The sequence below is a fragment of the Tachysurus vachellii genome, chromosome 9 (assembly GCF_030014155.1).
Source record: "Tachysurus vachellii isolate PV-2020 chromosome 9, HZAU_Pvac_v1, whole genome shotgun sequence".
In the NCBI taxonomy this organism is placed as follows: Eukaryota; Metazoa; Chordata; class Actinopteri; order Siluriformes; family Bagridae; genus Tachysurus; species Tachysurus vachellii.
In genome coordinates, this window is record NC_083468.1 from 23,929,164 (window position 1) to 23,953,163 (window position 24,000).

At 40.4% G+C, this 24,000-nt stretch overlaps 1 protein-coding gene across 3 annotated transcripts in view; it reads right to left on the reverse strand.

The window, feature by feature from the left end:
* LOC132851426 (transcription initiation factor TFIID subunit 4-like) overlaps nucleotides 1-24,000 on the reverse strand; it is an 89,896-nt gene that overhangs the window by 46,487 nt on the left and 19,409 nt on the right. For 2 of the 3 annotated variants that reach the window (XM_060878313.1, XM_060878314.1), the window contains 4 exons: nucleotides 20,030-20,199; nucleotides 16,960-17,090; nucleotides 12,548-12,673; nucleotides 9,152-9,208 (listed from right to left, as the gene is read on the reverse strand). In XM_060878313.1, the coding sequence (XP_060734296.1) occupies nucleotides 9,152-9,208; nucleotides 12,548-12,673; nucleotides 16,960-17,090; nucleotides 20,030-20,199 (484 nt within the window). Of the gene's footprint in view, nucleotides 1-8,105; nucleotides 8,295-9,151; nucleotides 9,209-12,547; nucleotides 12,674-16,959; nucleotides 17,091-20,029; nucleotides 20,200-24,000 lie in introns of those variants that run through there. The other variant, XM_060878315.1, reaches the window with a different exon arrangement.

The following is a 24,000-nucleotide window of genomic DNA, read 5'->3' on the forward strand; positions in this document are numbered from 1 at the left end:
TCCCTCTATAACTCACACACTCACTCACTCACACAATCACACCCTCCCTCTATAACTCACACACTCACTCACTCACACACTCACACCCTCCCTCTATCACTCACTCACACCCTCCCTCCATCACTCACTCACTCCATCACTCACACACTCACACCCTCCCTCCATCACTCACACACTCCCTCCATCACTAACTCACACCCTTCCTCCATCACTCACACATCCTCCCCCAATCACTTCATCACTCCATCACTCACTCACACACTACCTCCATCACTTCATCACTCCATCACTCACTCAAACCCATTTACATTTACAGCATTTAGCAGACACCCCTATCCAAAATGACTTCAATTTCATTTCACTTTATACAACTGAGCAATTAAGGGTTAGGGGCCTTGCTCAGGGGCCCAGCAGTGGCAGCTTAGTGGACCTGGGATTCGAACTCAAGACCTTCCGATCAGTAGTCAAACACCTTAACCACTGAGCTACCACATCCATGCAGTCACTCACTCACTCCCTCCAACACTCACTCTCTCACTCAATCCATCACTCTCTCACTCCCTTAATTTATCCCTCCCTCACTCTAGCACTCCATTACGCTCTCACTCTCTCACTCCTTCACTGACTGCCTCCCTTCATTTCTCACTCACTCAGTCTCTCAACCACTCACTCACCCTTTCATTCATACCTTCATTCACACACTTACACATTTACACACTTACACACTTACACACTCATGCCATTCCTCATTCCCCCAACCCACTCAGAGAAATGAGGAATGGCATGAGTGTGTAAGTGTTTAAATGTGTAAGTGTGTGAGTGAAGGCATGAATGAAAGGGTGAGTGAGTGATTGAGAGACTGAGTGAGTTTATTCTGCCAGAAAACCACTGTTAAAATAAATAGCAGCTCTCCGGCATTTGAAATAGAAACATTTAAAAATAGACTTAAAAGATCTTTGGCATCATCGCCATAAAGACAGAAAGATGATTCGCATTTCGTCTAAATTCTAACTCTTCTGGCAATTTGTGATCAGTTACCATATCCAGCCAGGCTGTGTGTGTGTGTGTGTGTGTGTGTGTGTGTGTGCATCTGCATCATTATCTAATTGGAAGCATAACAGGGTGTACAAAAAACGCAGGGAATTGTGGTTCAAGACATTTCATGCAATTCAGCCGAGCAAACGAGGCAAAAAAAAAAAAAAAAAAGGAGGAAGAGAAACTCAGATCGCCTGAGGTGGAAAAATATTTAAGGAAAATTATTCTAACAAAAAGTCGAGAGATTCCCAGTGGACACTTTGAGTGTGGAAGCACTTAGAGCGAAAAAGTGGAGCATCGCTACAAGGACATGGAGATGCCCTGTGGGGGAGAGAGAGACACAAAGCGAGCGAGCGAGAGAGAGAGAGAGAGAGAGAGAGAGAGAGAGAGAGAGATAGACCAGTTAACTCATCAGTGATGTTAAGTTAGATTCAGATCCCTGTGAGGTCTAACAGAATCTAATCACACAACGTTTCACGTGTGCCTCGGACACGGGTCGGGTATAATAATAGCGGCATCGGGTCTCGGGTAATTTAAAATGAATGTGTTTTTACCAAACGGACCCGAGAAGACCCGAACTACTGTATCTCGTGTGTGTGCATCGACTCGAGTCCTTTTCCAACCTCTCCTCTGTTTGCCAAGATTGCTTGCGACATCGTGTTGCTGGCAGTAAGCTAATTTTCGTTGAAACAGACCTGTCAATCAATTTTGAATCCACGCTGTAGCGGTTACTTTTCTGTCTGACTGGTGACGTGCAGGGCTGCATCGGTGTGTGCAACATTCAGGTCCAGTCGGGTCGGACTCGGGGGCTAATTTTTTCGGGTTTGTCTCGGGTCGGGTCTTTCTTTCGGGTAAAAAGTGATTCGGGTCACTTTGGGTCGGGTACATTTCTTTAGACCCGAGAAGACCTCTAGTCTACAGTAATTCCACACCCGCTTTAACGTGTTATCGTTTCTATAGTAACGGTTCATTCACGGGGACTTGTACGACGGATGCTCCACAAACGGCTGAAACTCTTCTTCAGGACAGAGAGATTTGTGTTTTTGTCGTTTATCTTTATATGAAAAGCTGCATTTTTTTGTATTTGTTATTAACTTAAAGAGTGAAAAAAGCTAAGATATGCTGGAAAGGGAATGACAGGATCACGTGTTCTAAATAAATAATAAAACTGTTAGAATTGTTTACTTACAACATCACAACAGCATTTAAACGTTTAGAGTCGAGTTTGAGACGAAGCTCCCTGACGAGCCAAAAGTATTGACGCATTTGATTAAAGGCTGTAACTCGTAATTTCCAACTAGGAAAAAAAAAATCTCAACTGTGTTTTTCCCACTCTGTAGCACACACAGAGGTCGAAAACGACGCCAATAATCCGAGCTCACGTTTCCTGCATCCGAGGAATGTCGATGCAGCATTAGGTTCCTGTAATAAAGGCCGTCCAATCAGAAAGCAGCACAATGAAAGATCTGGAAAAGGATTATGAGACGTGCATTAGTTCAAACTGAGGCCTAGATCTCGTCCCACTTCTCGTTCACTATGACCTGCTGATGCACTGAAGGCTACGTCTATTAGTGAACTCTGAAGCTGTCACCAACACACACACACAAACACACACACACAGTGCATGTTCCTCTGATGTTTCTCTGTGCTGTGATATGTTCGAATATATTCTGGCCTCAGCGCGATACCTGGAGGTTTTGTGTGTTTGTGTGTGTGTGTGTGTGTGTGTGTGTGTGTGTGTGTGTGTGTGTGTGTGTGTGTGCTGGGTTAAAAAGGCAGCCCGTGACCCAGGTGTTCAGGACGAAGGCGACTCTCCTCCCCTTTCGTCCCGTAGCCTCCAGACCGGGCCACTCATGATGAATCTGTGGCCTGAGAGAGTCTGCGTATCCTGACATGATGATATATCTGTCCGGGCATACCGTGGCTCTCATTCTGACCATCCCTCACTCGCCATCTCTCTTTTTTCGCTACTCTGTCACTCGTTCTCTCTCCCTCACCCTTCACCCCACCGCGGACCAACTCCCAGACGCTCCAAACCATCCCTCAACCCCTCACACCTCTCTCTCTATCTGATAAAAGAATGTCATGATCAGGATGGGGTCCTCTGAATGCGCACACACACACACACACACACACACACACTCACACACACACACACTCACACACACACACCCTGCCTAGTTGTCGGCCATTGATTTTCACTGTGGGCGTTTTAAAAATAGTCGCTCTGACCGTTAGGCCTAAACATTGATAGAGGAAAGGGTCTCTCTCTCTCGCTCACTCTCTCACACACTCTCTCATTCTTTTCTCTCTCTCTCTCTCTCTCTCTCTCTCTCTCTCTCACACCATACAGCATGAACTGTGTGTGTTGTTGGTGGGGAGACATAGAAAGAAGAATTGAATGTTGTTGAAGGGCAGAAAGAGACAAATGGGAATGAGATCAGCCCTCATATCACAAGGTGTGTTGCAAACAACAGACACACACATATATACGAGTGTACACACACACACACACACACACACACACACAAACACACACGTCCTATTTGTACTGCATACTCAGAACTTTTCACATGATACTTTAGAGCCCCATTTTTACTACGCAGCACCTTTACATTAATCGCCCTTCTCACTTCTCCTCTCTTGGCACTACAGAAGTGTCAATCATACATAAGCTCCACCCCCTTACTGCCTCACACACAAAATCAGCACTGAGTTCCTTCAGTTTAGTTGCAGTTAAGCACGGCTATCGTGTCTAAGGGTTACCTGCTACGCCAGGTGTCAAACTAACTTCCTTATCTGTCAGCTTTTTGGGTTTTTCGTTGTTTGTAAACGAGTCTCCAGAGACCTTCTAGTGCCATCGTTATTACTTCACCATACTTTTGCCACTGAGAAGTAAAGCTCATGCCCTTGCGCCGTGTCTCTCTGAACACACTCCTTTCCCTCCCCAATACGCCCTTTCTCTACAAGTGAAGCAAGCGGCCGATGTGCTCATTAATCCAGATGGAAATTTGGGCAGATGTGCAAAGCGGGTGACAACAGACTCAGATTCGACACAAACAGCGGCTCTGCTCTGTCCCCTCCAGCCAATCAGGTGATGAAAACCAGAGAGAGCAGAAGGAGGAACAAGCCACATTACGCTCAAAGTGAGAGAAAGAGAAAGAGGCAGCTCCTGCTTGCTAAGAATGTTAAATAAAAGCACAATTTCAGCAAGACCTTTTAAAAATCCTGACTGAAATTCTTTTTGTAGCATTTGTGTGTATGTGTGTGTGTGTTGTTAATTGAGCCACATGCAGAAGATGTGCGTGTTGCTAACTGTGTGTGTGATGTGTGTAACAGAGGTGGCCTGTACAAGTGTGTGTGTGTAGAAGTTGAGGTCTGTACCTGTGTGATTGTGTGTTTGTGTGTGTGAAGTATTCATTCCAGAGGTGGCCTGTATGTGTGTGTGTGTGTAAGAGGAGGCCTGTACATGTGTGTTTGTGTGTAAGAGGAGGCCTGTACATGTGTGTTTGTGTGTAAGAGAAAGCATGTACGTGTGTATGTGCTTGTGTGTGTTTAACAGGTAGTATGTATGTTTGTGTATAATAGGAGACTTGGCGTGTGTGTGTGTATGTGTGTGTGTGTGTGTGTGTGTGTGTGTGTGTAAAGTACAGTCATTTTCTTTTACTGGTCAAAAAATTATGATGAAGAAAAAAAGGTAAAAGTTCATGTGGAACAAATCACAGAAATGAAGAGAGCATGGAGCGTTTACTTTTAATTTTATTTAGACGTCCATATTTCTCCAGCTCTTTGTGGATTAGTTCGAGGCATCTCTGTTTCGCATCTCACGTCAAAAAAAAAAGCAGAGCACAACCTAAAACACACGGTGAGTTTAGTTCACTTCCTGCAGTTGGGTCAATTTTAAGGAAAAGAATGCTGGAGCTTGCTGTGAAGTGGGCTGAGAGTCCTGAGGTCAGGGACGCTGGACAAAGTGTGAACAGAACGAAGCTGAAGAACTTTGAGTTAAATATTCTGGACTTAGACATAAACTTGTGTAAGAGTTTGATTTTGAGAGTTTCTTTTCTAACTCAGACTACAGCCAGTGTTTAAGGGGACTCTAAAGCGGTGTAATGTTTTGGTGTTCATGCACTGGGTGTTGTGGAGCCTGATTTAACTCCCCCTGGTGTTGTTTGTTCTACATCTTTGACCATCTTAGACTTTGTTGTGAGGAAGTTAAAAGTGTTACTTTACTTATTAAACTGTTTTTGAGGGATTTTCATAGAATACTGATCTTATTCGGACGCGGCAGCTCAGTGGTTAAGGCGTTGGATCAGTACTCAGAAGGTTGTGAGTTTGAATCCCAGGTCCCACAAGCTGCTCTCCTGGGCCCCTGAGCAAGGCCCTTAAACCTCAATTGGTCAGATGTGTAAATGTAAATCATTCTGTATAAAGGCATCCACCAAATGCTGTAAATGTATTTGTGTGTTTTTTGTAATTATTTTCACCTGAAACCATTTTAGTGTTTTAGATTTTTGACTCTGAAAGAATTATTATTTAAATAAATTCTAGCTAGGAGTTAAATTTTCAATTCAATTCAATTCAATTCAATTCAATTCAAGTTTATTTTTATAGCGCTTTTTACAATGGACATTGTCTCAAAGCAGCTTTACAGAACATAAACATGGAGCAGAAGGTAAACATAAGGAGAAGTATAAAGAATTAATATAATAAAAAATTCAAGATATATATAGTTCACAGTGTGTATGTATGTATGTGTGTATGTATGTGTGTATGTTTGTGTGTATGTATGTATGTATGTATGTATGTATGTATGTATGTATGTATGTATGATGTATGTATGTGTGTATGTATGTATGTGTGTATATATGTATGTATGTATGTATGTGTGTATGTATGTATGTATGTATGTATGATGTATGTATGTGTGTATGTATGTATGTATGTATGTATGTATGTATGATGTATGTATGTGTGTATGTATGTATGTGTGTATATATGTATGTATGTATGTATGGATGTATGTATGTATGATGTATGTATGTATGTATGTGTGTATGTATGTATGTGTGTATATATGTATGTATGTATGTATGTGTGTATGTATGTGTGTATGTATGTATGTATGTATGTATGTATGTATGTATGTATGTATGATGTATGTATGTATGTATGTGTGTATGTATGTATGTGTGTATATATGTATGTATGTATGTATGTATGTATGTGTGTATGTATGTGTGTATGTGTGTATGTATGTATGTATGTATGTATGTATGTATGTTTGTGTGTATGTATGTATGTATGTATGTATGTGTGTATGTATGTGTGTATGTATGTGTGTGTGTATGTTTGTGTGTATGTATGTATGTATGTGTGTGTGTGTGTGTGTGTGTGTGTGTGTGTGTATGTATGTATGTATGTATGTATGTGTGTGTGTGTGTGTGTATGTATGTATGTATGTGTATGTGTGTATGTGTGTATGTATGTATGTATGTATGTATGTATGTGTGTATGTATGTTTGCATGTGTGTATGTATGTTTGCATGTGTGTATGTATGTGTGCATGTATGTATGTATGTATGTATGTATGTATGTATGTATGTATGTATGTATGTATGTATGCATGCATGTATGTATGTATGTATGTATATGTATTTATCCCCAATGAGCAAGTCTGAGGTGACTCAGGCAGCAGTGGCAAGGAAAAACTCCCTTAAATTGGTAAAGGAAGAAACCTTGAGAGGAACCAGACTCAAAGGAGAACCTCATCCTCATATGGGTGACACTGGAGGGTGTGATTACAAATATACAGTCAAACAAATGTTGTATTGGTGTAAGGATCACATGGAGTAACTCTATTTGTTAACTCCAGAATAGAGCTGAAAAATCAACTCCCAGGAAAGATTTTAATTTAACTTTGTGCTAGAGTATATTCAATGGTCACTCATTATACCGTAATTGCACAATGCTCTCGTATTAACACATAATAACATTCAAATTCACCGTCACATTTACCGTCACCTACAAGCCTCGCATCCCGATCGAGTCACTCGAACAAAAAAGAACTGAAATGCTGTTCACCGATATGAATATTTTATGATTCAAAAAGCAGATGAACAGAAACTCACAAGTCTAACGTTTGGGGACTGAAGTCAAAGATCTGGGTGAAAAACTACAACCATTAATTTTCATTTTTAAACTTTAACATTTTTCTTTACATTCCACTTTCCTGAAAGTAAACGAAAGCGATCGAGGTGTGATGTTTATCTTTATCCACGACGTATAGAGTACACTTTCGTGTGCTGCATCATGGATTATTATTTCTTCTGACTCACGATATTGACTTTCTGTTCGTGTGAAAGCCCATCTCTAATTCTCAGTGTAAAGAGTTTCTCCTAGTGACGGAATTCTAAGACAATTCTTAGAAATGTGGGCGTTTCCCTTTAGAATTAAAGAGGAGATCCTATTAAAGATAAAAGTTATTCATAAAGCATCATAACCCTTAAAAGAGCTCATAAGGTTAAAAAGTGTTAGGAGTAGTGAGGAGGACTTTTAAGAGGATTAAGACTTTCTTTATCAGAGGAGAAAATGTCTGAAAGGTGAAGAGGAGAAGAAATGTATTGTATACAATGTTTAATAATGATAGTGAGTTAATAAGATGATACACATCAGATCGTGTAGGAATTATTGTTGTGACCGATCATAATAGAGATAACATCTCAGACACAGTGTAGAAATTATATATGTATAAATTTATATTCTGCCGCTATGTCATTTAGAGATTCACTAACATCTCCGACACAGAGCTGAAATGCCATAGTGGCAGAAATTATATAATTTGTCTCTATGACGTTTCTGCTCTTACGTGTCTGAGATGTTAACATTTATAACATACAGATGTTAAAACATCTCTAATACGATCGGGTCACGAACGTAATCCCTACACGATATAAGATCAAATATCTTAACATAGAGACAAAGTGAAGCTTTATAACAGACCAGATTTTAAAAGTTCACCTGTTTTCTTTATTCCACAACCAATCACAGTCTTCATAATAACATGTCATACCTAGTAACAGGTTAAGCCCCGCCTCCTCTCTAAGATGAAAGTTGTTGTATTTTCCTTGTTTAGAGTTGATCTGAGTTTGGTCCTGAATCACTCTTAAGATATTAGAAATAGTTTTAAGCTAAATTAGGAGCTCTCTGAGATCATTCTGAGAATCTTTATGAATACGGGTCCTGAAATTCAGAAATCCAGTCTAAGAAACTGTGAAATATTGCTGGTTACTTAATTTACTATAAAACTGTCTAAAGTCCAAGGATCACAAGCTGAACTCCTGCTTGGTGTAATTATAATGTAAACGATGCCTGTTTACATATTCATGATGATGACAATATTACAAATTATTTCTAATTTAATATGCACTGATACACACTACACACTGCACCGTATTTCCATTTCTTAAAAAACAACAATATGACAAATTATAAATAATGAGATAGATATATATTGTGTGTGTGTGTGTGTGTGTGTGTGTGTTATTTTTCCCCATAAAAGGAAAATAAGTAGGCTAGCTGGTCCACAGTACACGATGAGCAGATCCACTGGGAGCAGCACAACTTTTTAATTGGCCATATATTAAAAAAAAACAATAGGAAAAAACTGAAACAGAAAAACCTGCACGTCAGCGTTTCTAGTGTGAACATATATGCACATATAATCGGCAGCCTAAAAGATGCCAGAGTCTCTTTGTGGTGTAAATGGGATCATCATCCGGTAAGAAGAAAAAGACTCAAAGTTCGCAGTGAAACAACGACCTGGTTTAACTCTTTAAAAAAAATCTGCAATTAATAAGCTCAGCACATTGAGGGAGGGGAGAGAGAGACAGAGAGAGAGAGAGAGAGAGAGAGAGAGAGAGAGAGAGAGAGAGAGAGAGAGAGAGAGAGAGAGAGAGAGAGAAATAGACCAATCCATGAACATCAATCAGAGGAAATAATACTTCCAACTTTTTCTAAAGAGTCAGACTTTAAATGGCATTACATATGTAGTGCTGCATGAAAAATTAATCTGGCGAAGCCTTGAAATGTCAGGGGTAATGATCAGCAGTGCTCTCACCTCTTTTGCCTTCTGCTTCAAACGAGCCTGCTCTGGGTCCTCCTGCCTCGAGCGACTCTGAGAGAGAGAGAGAGAGAGAGAGAGAGAGAGAGAGAGAGAGAGAGAGAGAGAGAGAGAGAGAGAGAGAAAGAGAAAGGTTAACAGCTGTGGTGGAGATTCGCTCTCTTATAGAGGTGTGCACTAAAATAGAGCTGAAATGGGCCACAGACGAGGTGTCAAGGACAGTGAGTGTGTGTGAGTGTGTGTGTGTTTGTCTGTGTGTGTGAGAGACACAGTGCTTACACCGTCGGCTTTACCCTCCAACCCATTCTGATTATGCCCTCAGCAGCAAAATGGAGGGCTGATTCTAATCAAAAAATGATATTAAGAAATACAAAGAACTGGTTGCCACACACACACACACACACACACACCTGGCTCCTCTTGTTTACAGCAGTGTCCATAGTATATCAAGTCATTCTTTTTTCTTATACATACACACACATAGATTCACACACAGACACACACACACAGTTTCATACACAAATACTCACATCCATAGTTTCTTAGACACACACAGTTTCACACACACACACAGTTTCAGACAAATACACACATACACAAAGTTTCACACACACACATATCCATAGTTTCACAGACACACACACAGTTTCACACACAAACACACATCCATAGTTTCACAGACACACACAAACACCCACATACATAGTTTCATAAACACACACACAGTTTCTCACACACACACACACACATCCATAGTTTCAAAGACACACATACAGTTTCACACACACACAAATAGTTTCACAAACACACACATCCATAGTTTCACAGAAAGACACACACAAACACACACACATACAAACAGACACACACATCCATAATTTCACAGACATAACACATACACACACGCACATCCATAGTTTCACAAACATAAGACACACCCACCCACCCACCCACACACACACACACACACACACACACACATCCATTGTTTAACATTCACACTGTTTCAGACCAAACACTTCCTACCCCACTATATTATAGAAATCTCTGATTAGTCACACTGTATGACAGAAGCTCCAGCTGTCATTTAAGTCACACAGTTTTATAACAATGTGATCGTCTAACAGGTTAACAATCATTTTCATAGTAACAACTAAATCAGGGCCTGGTACTAAGTTCTGGTATAAGAGGAATAAAACAGTAAAAATGTCAGACGACATCATCGCTCTGATTAGTTTCCTATCACAGTAAGATTTCTTCCTTTTAAAGCACAACAATCTGCCAGATCTAACAATCTTCTGTAAGTTTAATGTTAATTAATAAGATATTCAAATAAATACTTTAGTTTGCATTTATTTTTTTATAATTTGTTTTAATTTTCATCTTAGTGTCGTATCACCGACATTTTGTCCATTACAGTATAAGATCCTAAATGTTTCTCAGGTCACATTTACACGTTTCTTACTTACATTTTCTTTAAAGTTTTTTTTTTTTGCACCAGAATATAACTACTTGTCTGTTGTGGTTTCGTTTAACATCCTAACACCTTCCCATTCACATTACATTTAAATCTTGAGCATGTTTTACTTTAATTGGTCCACTGCTCGTATGAGTCTGATCCCAGTTAAAAGAAGGTGAACTGTGTGACTTCCTCTAATTGCACTCGGTCTCTATCGAGGTCCCTCGTCTCGCTCTCTCTTGTGTTTATGATTTCTTTTTTTAACTGCCCTGAGGTGCTCAGAGGCACGGATTTTGTCATTACTCATCCTTATGGAGAGAGAAAGAGAGAAAATAAAGAGAGAGAGAGAGAGAGAGAGAGAAAGAGAGAGAGAGAGATTTCTCTCTAATTGGCTTTAAATATATCAGGAGGTTCACGTTCTGGTCTCTACGAGGCTGAGAGAAGTGTCTCCGACTTCAGTCGTATTTTAAAGGGACAGTAAAGAGATTATTTTAGCTGGTTCCTATTTAAGAGGTCAGACAGATCTGAACAATGAGAAAGCAAGGACGCAAATAAAGTGTGTTTTTTAAGCCTAACCCACATACGCTTACTTAGTCTCTCACACACATGACGCCGTTATCCAGAGAGACTTACATTTTATCTCCTGTTATACAGCTGAGCGATTGAGGGTTGAGGACCTGGCACAGGGGCCCAACAATGGCAGCTTTTCAGTAGTCCAACACTTTAAAGTGGTTTTAAACACTTATAAAGTAATTAAAAATTATTCATACAGTTAATTTTATTTCGTAACAAAGTAAATAATAACAGAAGAAAACTTCTTGTTAAAGGTGGGGTCTTCGTTGTTTGAGAAATTCTTCAGAGAAACTGCGTTGGGCCGCCAAACAAAACGAAAACAAAACAAACGTGTAGCCAATGAGCAGAAAGGGGCGGGTCTTGTCAATATGGGCGGAGAGACAGTTCCGTGTGCATGTGTGACATTAGCAGAAAGCGGTTTTAACATTGACATGGACATTTAACAAGGAAGGCTTACGTTAAGGTAAGAACTAGGACACGTGTTAATATAGGATCAGCTTTCCAGCGCTGGAGAGAACTGAACGTCTTCCGCGTGAAACGGTGCTAAACTTTTCACGGTACAACACACAGTACTACAAAAACACATTTGTATTACCATTGTATTACTCATTGAGTTCATTTATTGATAAAAATATACCCTCGGTCAGCTGCCCCAACAGGTTCCGCCATAATACTTGTCTGGGTTGTACTTGGGTTATACTTGTCTGGTGTATGTGTGGGGCGGAGCTATCAAAACACGGGTGGGACCCATTTGGGTTAGGGGCCTGTTTGTTTTGGTGATTTCAAATGTCAACATTGGCTTTCAAACAACGGAGACACCACCTTTAACTTGCGGAAAAGAAGCTCTTCGTTCTCCAAACATGATGATGACCAAAAATCTATTTTATTTATCTTACAAACCAAAAGAGTTCGGATTTAGACGCACAGCTCTGTGCTTTAAGGCGAAGGGTTTTGTGTGTAGGGACAGATGATTACAGTGCAGTTTGTTGTGTTTTGTTCTCAGGGTTTGGTGACTTCTCTCTTACCTTCCTTATGGTTAGTCTGACGGTGTGTTGTGAATTTTTACCTGACACACAAAAAGAAACTAAAATGTCATTCATCTCTAAACTACATAAATTCCCAGGACTTACATAATAAAGTGACTTACTTTCTTGAACTTTTGGAATTAATTTTATTGAAATTAGTCACCAAAAGCTTTATACCAATTAGCTTTAAAATGAAGAATTAGACAATACTCTGGAAGAACTCTCATCACTGTTGAACCCCTTGAACTGCTTTTTTGGCCAGACTTGGTGTTGAAACCGTATGAATGTAAACGACCAGACGACGAAGTTACCGTACGCGGTTCGTATCCGACTCACTTTGGCTGCTTTGAGGAGAATCTCTCTCTCCTGCTCGTCTTTCCTTTGTTTCTCCAGCCGCTCCAAATGCTCGAAGAATTTGAGCTGAGTGCGGACGTCTGATGACTGCTCGTGCCACTCCTCGTCCTGGAGACAGAAAAACAGCGGGAATAAACGGAGACAGGAAAACCGGAACCGAAAGTTTAGATTCAGGAAAAAACATTTCATTCCTCTTAGACTTTTGTTTATAACTCGCATCTAATGTACCATTGAAACCTCAGAGAAGTCAGTTGGAAACGAAGTTTGTGGGCAAACAAACTTTTAACGCTATAATTAAGCATGTTTATTTCAGAAAAGCACCCACCATCCTCAGATCTCCTGTTACCTCACTCTTTCCAGCTTCTCGGTCGGTCTTGTGTGTGTGTGTCTGTGTGTGTGTACGTGTGTGTGTGTGCGTGTGTGTGTGGATCTCAGCGACACGAGCTGAAAGACCTTTGAGATCCATTCATTCTCTCTCTGAATCTCTCTCTTTGTTGCATGCTGAGACGGTGCGCTCGGTTCAGGACTCATGGTTCGCACCATTTATTTTTTTCTCCTCGATTGATGTCACTGTGTGGCTTCACAAGCACACGGCCTCGCACACTTCTATCGCACATCATTTCCAAACCACAACACAGAAGAAAAGATCTGTGGATGTGCGGAGCGAGTCACGGGCGGCGATCGTCTCTGCAGTCCTGCTCGCAAATAAACAACTTAATAAATAAAAAAGGCTTTCAACTTCTCCTGTCTCGCTTCTTTCTTCCTCAGCAGTGAGAGGATTGCTCGGCGTATACGTGGAGCTACAAACGATCCTGAGAACCTGCACTAGTGCACGACGTGTGGAGACGTTCTGTTCGCTCTCGGATGGATGTTTATCCGTCTATTTTTTGACAAGTTTGATACGCGTCCCTCAGGGCCAGCATCGGCATCTGAACAGAACTTCGCTCTACTTTTTAAACCTCATCCGGTACCGAGTGGTCTAGTGCTGATGTGCAAGAGGAGACGTACATGAAAAAAAAATATATATATTTTAGGATTACCAGAAACATTCTTCCAAAAGCAGCAGGTTCTCAAATATGAACAATAAGTGTGTTTGCTGCTGCTTTTTTTTTTTTTTGCAATGTTTATGATAAACCTTCCAAGAAACAAGGACGACGAAGACACAACATTAACACAAGCGATGCAATCCAAACACAAGTTTATTTGAAACTTCACTGGGTTTGTTATAATACATTCCAGATACACTGCTCTAGTTTGGAAGGAAGTTTCCTGATCGCTTAAAGCTACTGAAGTTTCTCCTCCATTCAGAGGCACTAAGATGTTTTTAAGATGCAATGACTTAGATATCCTGATATATATATATATATATATATATGTGTATATATATATATATATATATATATATATATATATATATATATATATATATATATATATATATATATATATATATATATATATTTTTTTTTTTACAATTTGTATTATTGAGAATATTCTCATTATTAAAGATGCCCTGCCATACGTATTTCATTACTTTTGTGGTAATGTCTGAAGTTCACCATGGACAACATTTTTTTGTGGATATAATGCCTTGGTTACCTTGTTTCAAGCCATTCTAGTGTGGTATAGAAAGCCTGCAGGAAGACTCAGCTCGATTTGCGCCAGTTCTCATGAATATTCAAATGAGCTATGCTGCTTGGCTCCGATTGGCTAACCGCTAGGATATGAGAGCATGACTATTCATTCACCCACACAATAAGTAGCCTAGGCTAGAGGAAATTTATTTACAATCACCTTGAATTGCAGCAGAACGGCTTCTTCACAAGCCCGTTGACGTTCAGCCGTCCTTGCTGTATAGGAAACTCACTGAGCTACACGAATTCTGGGGGCGCGGTCTCAAGTGGGAGAGCTCATGAATAGTAATGAGCTCAGTCACTCTGACGTCAGAGTGACCAGCTTTTCCAACTGACCTGATTTCTCCCCTTATTTCTTTTAAGTGGCTAGAACTGACCGGGGAGGTAGGAGTTCGTTTTCACATTCACGACACAACACAAACACATATGGACCGAACACATATCAAAAAATCCAAGTAAAAACGCTTTTGTGTGGAAGGGCACCTTTAAACTTAAGCAGTGACATTTGTCTAAATGCCCCATTCTGCACTTATTCAGAGAAACAGAGGAACACAGGGAGGATTATGTTCTTCAATGAAACTCTGAAAACTGGGGCTTCATCAAGACCTTTGATTTAGAGAGTTACTCCATTCTTGAATGTTTTAAGCAAAGACACTTCAATTATGTTAAAGATTCCAAAATTATGTCCAGAAGTTCAACTTTCATTGCGTCTGTAGTCGTAGTGGAATCCCTGGATTCCATACTAATAATATCTTTAATTTAATTCATGAATGCAATGATATTTGAGTAACAAGCACACAACCAGATTTTACCAACAGGAAAGATTCGTTTAAACGACTCGGAAAGCTTCGCGGAGTTGTGATACCTGGCGGCATGGTGGCATGGCTCGTCGTATACAGGGAAAGAATTTGTATTTGAAATTAAAAAAAAAATACGAGATGATACTTTGATCACTTAGATGTTAATTTGTTCTCTGATCTAATTTCCTGTGCACTTATTTGCAAATTTACTGCAAGTTATCATCTCCCTCTACGCAAAACAAAGTTCTTTCAATCCATTTTTTGAGACAGTGACAGATGATTTGTTTAAGATTAAGAACATCCATAATTTGTGGGGGCAGGAGGTTCAGAGTTGGAAAATTTCTAGGATCTGGTCAATAAATATAAGATTCGCTTCACACCAAGTTCATATACATGAACTTTATACCTCATGAATCCATCGATCTTGAAAAAATGGGCCAACAGAAATGTCTTTCTAGAAGTTTCAGCATGTTTATTACTGATTCACTACAGCAAATGTCTCTTATAACTCACAAACTAGACAGCTGGAGAAGCTTAGCTGTTCACTGAAGCACTACTTTCCCTCCAGAAATACATCACGCACCTGATTCAAAAGGACAGCTCGCATTATTCACTTGCTTTGAAATCACATTGAAAAACTTTTGCTCTAAATGACTGTTTTACTCTAAAAGTCTCTTTCCATTTCTACTATGTTAAGCAATCATGAGAAAATAACATTCGTATCATTAAAGCCCTGGTGGTGGCGTTAAACACGTGACCAGTGAGTGTTTATGATTGTTAAAATCAGTATAGAGACTTTTTCATATCAGTTAAACCCTAACACTTTAGATAATAATTTCAGGACCCGTATTTATAAAGATTCTCAGAATGATCTCAGAGAGCTCCTAATTTAGCTTAAAACTATTTCTAATATCTTAAGAGTGATTCAGGACCAAACGCAGATCAACTCTGAGCAAAGAAAATACAACAACTTTCATCTTAGAGAGGAGGCGGGGCTTAACCTGTTACTAGGTATGGCATGTTATTATGAAGACTGTGATTGGTTGTGGAATAAAGAAAACAGGAGAACTTTTAAAATCTGGTCTGTTATAAAGCTTCACTTTGTCTCTATGTTAAGATATTTGATCTTACATCGTGTATGGATTACGTTCGTGACCCGATCGTGTTAGAGATGTTTTAACATCTGTATGTTATAAATGTTAACATCTCAGACACGTAAGAGCAGAAACGTCATAGAGACAAATTCTATAATTTCTGCCACTATGGCATTTCAGCTCTGTGTCGGAGATGTTAGTGAATCTCTAAATGACATAGCGGCAGATTATAAATTTATACATATATAATTTCTACACTGTGTCTGAGATGTTATCTCTATTATGATCGGTCACAACAATAATTCCTACATGATCTGATGTGTATCATCTTATTAACTCACTATCATTATTAAATATTGTATACAATACATTTCTTCTCCTCTTCACCTATCAGACATTTTCTCCTCATAAAGAAAGTCTTAATCCTCTTAAAAGTCCTCCTCACTACTCCTAACACTTTTTAACCTTATGAGCTCTTTTAAGGGTTATGATGCTTTATGAATAACTTTTATCTTTACTAGGATCTCCTTTTTAATTCTAAAGGGAAACTCTTTACACTGAGAATTTTCATGAATACAGGCCCAAATGTTCAAAAGCACTTAACGAGAAATACAGATTTGTTTATTTGATTGAAAATCTAACACCAACTGAAACGCAGCAAAATGTTTCAACATTTAACCTGAAAACCTAAAACATTCCTGCTCCACTAAAGCTCCTGATGAAACGATTCTCTTCTCAAAAATTTACACCAAATATTTATTAAAAGCAAGGTCATCTTAGAGCCAACAGAAAGATCTTCTAGTTTTATAAAAATCCAAGAGTATCCAAGTTTCTTCTCTCGGAAGGTGAAAGAAATCCTTCTCTACCTTGCAGGAGTCCATCCGATGCTGGGCGATGAAGGACACTTTCTCCAGCACCGTCCTCAGCCGTGTCTGTGTGGCGTGAGCGATGAAGTTCACCGACTCCAGAGGAACCTCCGTCACGCCGAATTTCTTAGCTAGAAGACATGGGAATGGACGTTAACATTTGCTCACTGTATTAATAAGACTTTTATGGGGTACGTACACTGCACCTGCTCGGATTATGAAGCAGTTGGTGCTCCATACTGGTTTCATAACAGTTTTCTATTTACAGTTACATTTAACGTCGTAAAACATCGGCTGCGCACCTTTGTTATCTTGTTATCACTTCCACTACAACAGCTGCACTACAGCCTCTTTATTCCTCTTCTCGAAGTTAATAAGATGAAACATAAGCTACTTGCCATATCTTTACTTTGTCAGCTGTAAAAGTTACATCTAAACCCCTGCTTGTTACACAGCACTGAAAATGGAGACTCCTTTAATATAGGTTCAACAAACATAACACTTTAGAGAAAAATCTATTTATGTAAAAAATCTCTACACAATTATTATAGAATGAATAACATACTAGAACAAGCACACTACAATAAATCTGGGATGTTATGATTATAGATGACTATAAGAAATGAACCAAGACATTCTGACCAATCAGAATCGAGAATTCAACATCGAAGCACTGTTCCATAAAACATCCATAAAACAAAATGGTACGTTTCGCGGCAAAAAATCTGCGCGAACGAACGACATAAGTTATATTCAATTACTTTTTAGATGCACTCTGCAGCCCAAGAATCTTTTTCTGAACATCTGCATCACAGTTGCATAGAAACGTTTCCTAAAAACAAAGTATGTTGTATATTAACTACTAGGGTTGTAAAACGTCGTGCAAAATATAACACGGCATCTGTTGACAGAAACGATGAATGAAGCCAATTTTGTTCTGAGGAAGAAAAAAAAAAAAAGAAAAGTTAACACTATAATTAAAACGCTCCTGACTAGCACGTGTGTGTGTGTGTGTTATTTGTGGTGACTTTCTGCATTAATTAGGCTTACCTACAGCCACTAACAAGTTCAGTTACTATGTGTCATGTCCTTTTCTTTCATTTCTACATTAACATAATTTCCCCCTTCTTCTGTTCTTTTAAGTAAATCACGGCAATTATTTAAAGCGGCCGTTGCATACATACAGTCCTCGCTTCCTCAACAACTCGAAAACAGTCGAGATCACAAAGGGATAATGAGCGGCAAAACACAAAACCGGGGCAAAAAGCTTTTAAGAGGAACAGTTAAAAGTTAATCACGCGCTGGCATTTCCTGCAGCTGCCGTTCCAAAAACACTGAATAACTTACAATCACGAGCAACTGAAAGGGAACAAGGTCATGTTGTGGTGCTGAGACTGTGTATGATGATATTATATTTTTATATCACCTAAGAATACATAGAGAACAATCATGTTTTTTTTTTTTTTCATATTACAGCAATATTGGATTAAACATGACTTTTAATTATAACTGAATTTAAGTGAACTACAGCGTGTGTGTATTGTGTGTGTATTGTGTGTGAGGTGTTTCACTCTGCTTATGTTACTGTAGACAGCACCACAGACAGCTCCAGCTGAGAGTGTGTGCCATGTCCAGGCACACAGCAGGGATGTCAGCACTGACCCGTCATAGCCCAAAGACAAGCAGCGGTCACTGTGTGAGCCTCGGTGTTCAGGGATATGGATTTTAAAGTGAGTTTTGCACTGACAGCTAAATAAATCCAAGCATATTTGTAACAGTACGGTCTGATTTTATAGACACTAATGTGAAACATTATCCAGTACATTTTTCACACTTTAATCAGTCCCAGTGAGGGAGGCGTAGCCTGTGTGCCTTTTATTCCTAATGAAGGAGGCATAGACTATGTGCCTGTCAGTCCTAGTGAAGGGGAGGTGCCCTACATGCATATCAGATCCAATAAAGGAAGCTTGGCCCAGAGGCCTGTCAGTCCCGGGGAGGGAGGCGTGGCCTATGTGCCTGTTTAGTCCAAATGGAGGAGTTGCCTATGTTCCTATTTCTTATGTGCCTGTCAGTCCCAGTGAGGGAGGCGTGGCCTATGTTTCTATGGCTTATGTGCCTGTCAGTCCCAGTGAGGGAGGCGTGGCCTATGTTTCTATGGCCTATGTGCCTCTCAGTCCCAGTGAGGGAGGCGTGGCCTATATTTCTATGGCCTATGTGTCTGTCAGTCCCAGTGAGAGAGGCGTGGCCTATGTTTCTATGGCCTATGTGTCTGTCAGTCCCAGTGAGGGAGGCGTGGCCTGTTTCTATGGCCTATGTGCCTGTCAGTCCCAGTGAGGGAGGCGTGGCCTGTGTCTATGGCCTATGTGCCTGTCAGTCCCAGTGAGGGAGGCGTGGCCTACATGTCTATCAGTACCAGTAAAGGAAGGCGTGGCCTTCGTGGCACAAGTGCCAACATTATTAACAATAAGAGAAAATAGAGAGAAAGCAGAACAGAGCCTGAGCATCTGAGTGAAGCTGGCAGACTCACTGGCCTCCCTCTGTCCATTGTCACCTGAGACCTTTACTCACCCAATCACTGACACAAGACCAGCAGTGGACGCCATGTCCTTAAAATCACACTCACACACAGACACCACACATTTCCATCCTTTATTGCTTGAGGGTGCACACTAACAACCACCAAACATCGAAATGCAAACAGACTGGAGCCTCAGGATTTATCTTATCCAGTGCCGAAGCTTAGTTTTGGTGTGAAAAGGACAGAAGTGGAAGATGATGGGAATAAAATGGAACTATTTGAAGTGAGTGCATAAATCCATAATTCCAAAGAAAATAGAAGAATTAAAGATATTAATACAAAGCTAATCCCTGTCAACACTAACAAATGCCTACACTACAGTGTACAAATAATATCTAGAATTTTTTACCTCACTGCTGTAAGAACAAGTGGATAGAAAGTGTCTAATAGTACAGTAATTACAGTAAGTCTTTTAATTCAATAAATTTTCTAATTTTAAAGAAGACAATGTGTGTGTGTGTGTGTGTGTGTGTGTGTGTGTGTGTGTGTTACCCGTCTCCAGTATGCGTCGATGCAGTAAACCCGTGGGCAGGAAGGCCTCGTCTTTACACGAGCGGATCTGTGTGCCCACTAGCTCTGAGTTGGTTGCTAAGATACGAGCGCTCTCCTCACTCAAGTTTACCCCGGCCATAGACGCAACATCGTTGATGTCATCGTCGTCCCTGAAAGACAAAATACAACGCTTGAATACACATGGACACAGTCTGTCATTCTCAGTGTCAGTCTGGACACTGTCCTAGACACCTGGACACTGTCACTCTCACGTCAACACACCTGCACAATGTCGATCTCTCTCAACTAAACACAACTGGACACTGTCACTGTCAGCTGAAGACACCTGGACAGTGTCAGTCTCTCTCAGGTGAATACACCTTGACATGGGCTGTCTCTCTCAACTGAACACCTGTTGAACACTATTACTCTTACCTAAACACACCTGGACAATGTCTGTCTCTCTCACCTGAACACCTGGACACTGTCACTGTCACCTGAACAACGGGACACTATCAATCTGACCTAAACGGTACAGCGATTAAAGACCTATTTATTCATGAAACACTTCAACTAGTACTTTTCCCCTATCTTCTGCATTTATTAAAAAAAAAACACCTGGACAATGTCTGTCTCTCTCACCTGAACACACCTGGACAATGTCTGTCTCTCTCACCTGAACACACCTGGACAATGTCTGTCTCTCTCACCTGAACACACCTGGACAATGTCTGTCTCTCTCACCTGAACACACCTGGACAATGTCTGTCTCTCTCACCTGAACACACCTGGACAATGTATGTCTCTCTCACCTGAACACACCTGGACAATGTATGTCTCTCTCACCTGAACACACCTGGACAATGTCTGTCTCTCTCACCTGAACACACCTGGACAATGTCTCTCTCTCTCACCTGAACACACCTGGACAATGTCTGTCCCTCTCACCTGAACACACCTGGACAATGTCTGTCTCTCTCACCTGAACACACCTGGACACTGTCACGGTCACCTGAACAACGGGACACTATCAATTTGACCTAAATATACCTGGGCAATGTCTGTACATACCTGGGTCTCTCTCCTGAACACACTTGGACACTGTTGCACTCTACTCAACATACCTGGACACCCTCATTCTCACCTGAATATACTGGACAGTGTCTGTCGCTCTCACCTGAACATAACCGATCACCGTTCGTCTCTCTCGCCTATACATACAAACACAATCATGACCTCTGCCCTGCCATTTCCATGGTAACTGTGTCCTACAGTAATTACCCTGTATGCACAGGGGGTTCTAGAGGGCCGAAGGTCATCATTCTCTCCTTTCATTTCCGTCCACTGGTTTTGACAGAGACTCCTGAGCGTTGCTTGTATTCCTGCCCTCATGCTGGAGCTGCACAGCCACGCTTCTCCTCTGTTCAGTTCCTCAGAGTGTGTATGAGGTCTGACACCGCAGTGGGAGGCTGACACACACGATTAAAGCTACACGGAGTTAAAACACCAGCTGAATGCTCAGCCCTGAACGGGTAGGTGAGGAAAGGAGCTGAAGATAATGAGTGTTTATTCTTTTGTGTGTTTGTACACAGAACTTAGTGAGTCTCTGAATCTCTACTGCATATGAATTTGAATTCAGGGGTCACATGATCAATCATTCACTTTATCCTTGATAGGGAGCGTATCATGCAAACACAGTGTGTGAGACAACTTTCCAAGACAACATGAATCTCAGTTCTACATATCTCTAGCCTACCTTATGAATTTTTCCTGTTACCCAGCGCTTTTTATAAAACAATATCTCATCCGAAATGAAAAACCGCTCGGTTAGTGTATTTCTATTAGGGCTTTTATAAAGCTGTTCACACACCATTTGAATTTCATAGCAGGTAGATGAACCTCGGGTAGCGTAATAAATGTAAAGCTAAATAATCGTGACGAGACGGCGTTTGTGTGGGTAAACAAGTAAAAACAAATCTAAAACCTTACAGTTTTATGGTGAATAATGTTAATGCCTGCGTGTTGTTTTCTCTGCTTATGAAAGCAACAGGATTTTTACCTTCTGTCATTTCTTTGATATGAACGTACACCGCCAGTCATGCGTTCCTGAACACGTCGGGGTGTTTTTTTAATGGCTTTTATTACAGTCTGGGGGAAAAAAAAATGAAAAGTGCCTCATCTAATACATAAATCTGTGAATTTAAAGACTTCCTTGTTGTCTGCTTTTAGACACAAAATGAGTGTGTTGAGCTGGTTGGTCGTTTCCGCTTGGATCTAAATGCGTTTTTTATTAAAACAAAAAGTCACAGACATTTCGGTTTTTCTAAAGTCTAACCTGAGTAAATGTTGAGCAGACGTGTAAAGTGTTGTACTACTTCCTATGTGGTGCTATAGCATAAGATCAGTAACAGTTAAATACGTTAACGCATAAGCTTCGTTAATGATGTTTTGGGGAAACTTTTGATGTTGTAAACATAATGAGATCGAATCCTAACGCATCTAGAAAGCAATTCAAAATGTTGGGATATCTGTTAAATATTTAACAGTTTTCTGATAATTCTCAAGTGCTGCTTTGTTAAAGTTGCTACGGTGATGTGATCAGATTGCGCCAAACGAACATGATGCATGTTTCCGCCGTTCTTTGTGCACGCGTGAAGTTTTTGCTTCGTCTCAAGTTTGTTCACGGAACAAAAAAGCATATAAAGAGACTACAGACGGAGAAACTCATCTATCCATAAACCCTGAATCGGGACAGAGGACAACATGGCATTAGCAGGTCATGGAAGCTTCCGGACTGCTGTGGCCAACAAAAAAAAGTGCCACTGGGAAGAAAGGTTGGTGCTACATGCAGCTCTGACAGCTTAATTAGCGCAGCTGCTAAAGATTTATTGGTTCAGCAATCGGTGCCTGTGGCTACGGCTCGCCTCAGGGGTGGATACACACACAGGGCCGTTATGATGCACTCGGTGGCCTGGTCAACCACGACACACACACACACACACACACACACACAGATCTGCCCCAAAAACACACGTCACATAAAGACAACCTACAAAAACACAACCCCAAATTATAACTTGTGATTTTACACAATTTTGGAAATTTGCGATTATCCGTCTCTAATGAAAACAAATTATTATTATTTACACGACCCTGCTGCTGAATTCTGATTGGACAGAAAGCATTGAATTGTTTACTACGGCACTGCAGACTACACAGGTTTGCATTAACGCTCTCGTTCTAATAGGTTATCGTTTCTATAGTAACCAACTACAAGGGAACTTGTACGGTTTCCTTATGGCTTATTGAGGAAGGAGTCTCTAGTGTCGGCACTTTGTTCAGCGTAAAGGTTTGAGGTTTTCTGACAAGGGAGACTTTCCTTTCGAGAACGTTTTGGACGTTTATGAACGTTGAGAAAGAGAAAAAGAGCGGGATTAAAGTAATAACAGGAACTCACTAGTTTCAAGGATATTCCACTGTTAACAGGTAAAATGTACAATATAATTCTGCAATAAATAAAATTTCAATAAAATCATTAAAGAATCGATGTTGTAGAAGTGAAATAAAACACTTTAGGCTGTGCAGTTTAATTGAAAATAATCGGCTTTGGGTTGGTACAAGAAACTCTTAAACACAGTGTATTAGAACAGAGCAAAAGTTTGTACGCCCCAGCAGCATCACAATCACTGCACCACCTTCTCACATATACACTAAACCCGTCACACGCTCTTCTCTTCCCCCAAAGCAGCAGCATTGCATCAGCACAGGCTGATTTAAGCTACGTGCTGCTCCAGGGGAAAAAAGAACCAAACATAAATAAATAAGACACCCAACTTTAATTTACTCCCAGCTGTCTCTGGAAAAACTCCTGAGATATCGACTTATACGTCCAGCTCTTTTTCTAATGTGCGTTCTAAACAAGAAGGATGAAACGAGAAGGAGAATGAGAGAGACAATGAGAGGTTAAAGAG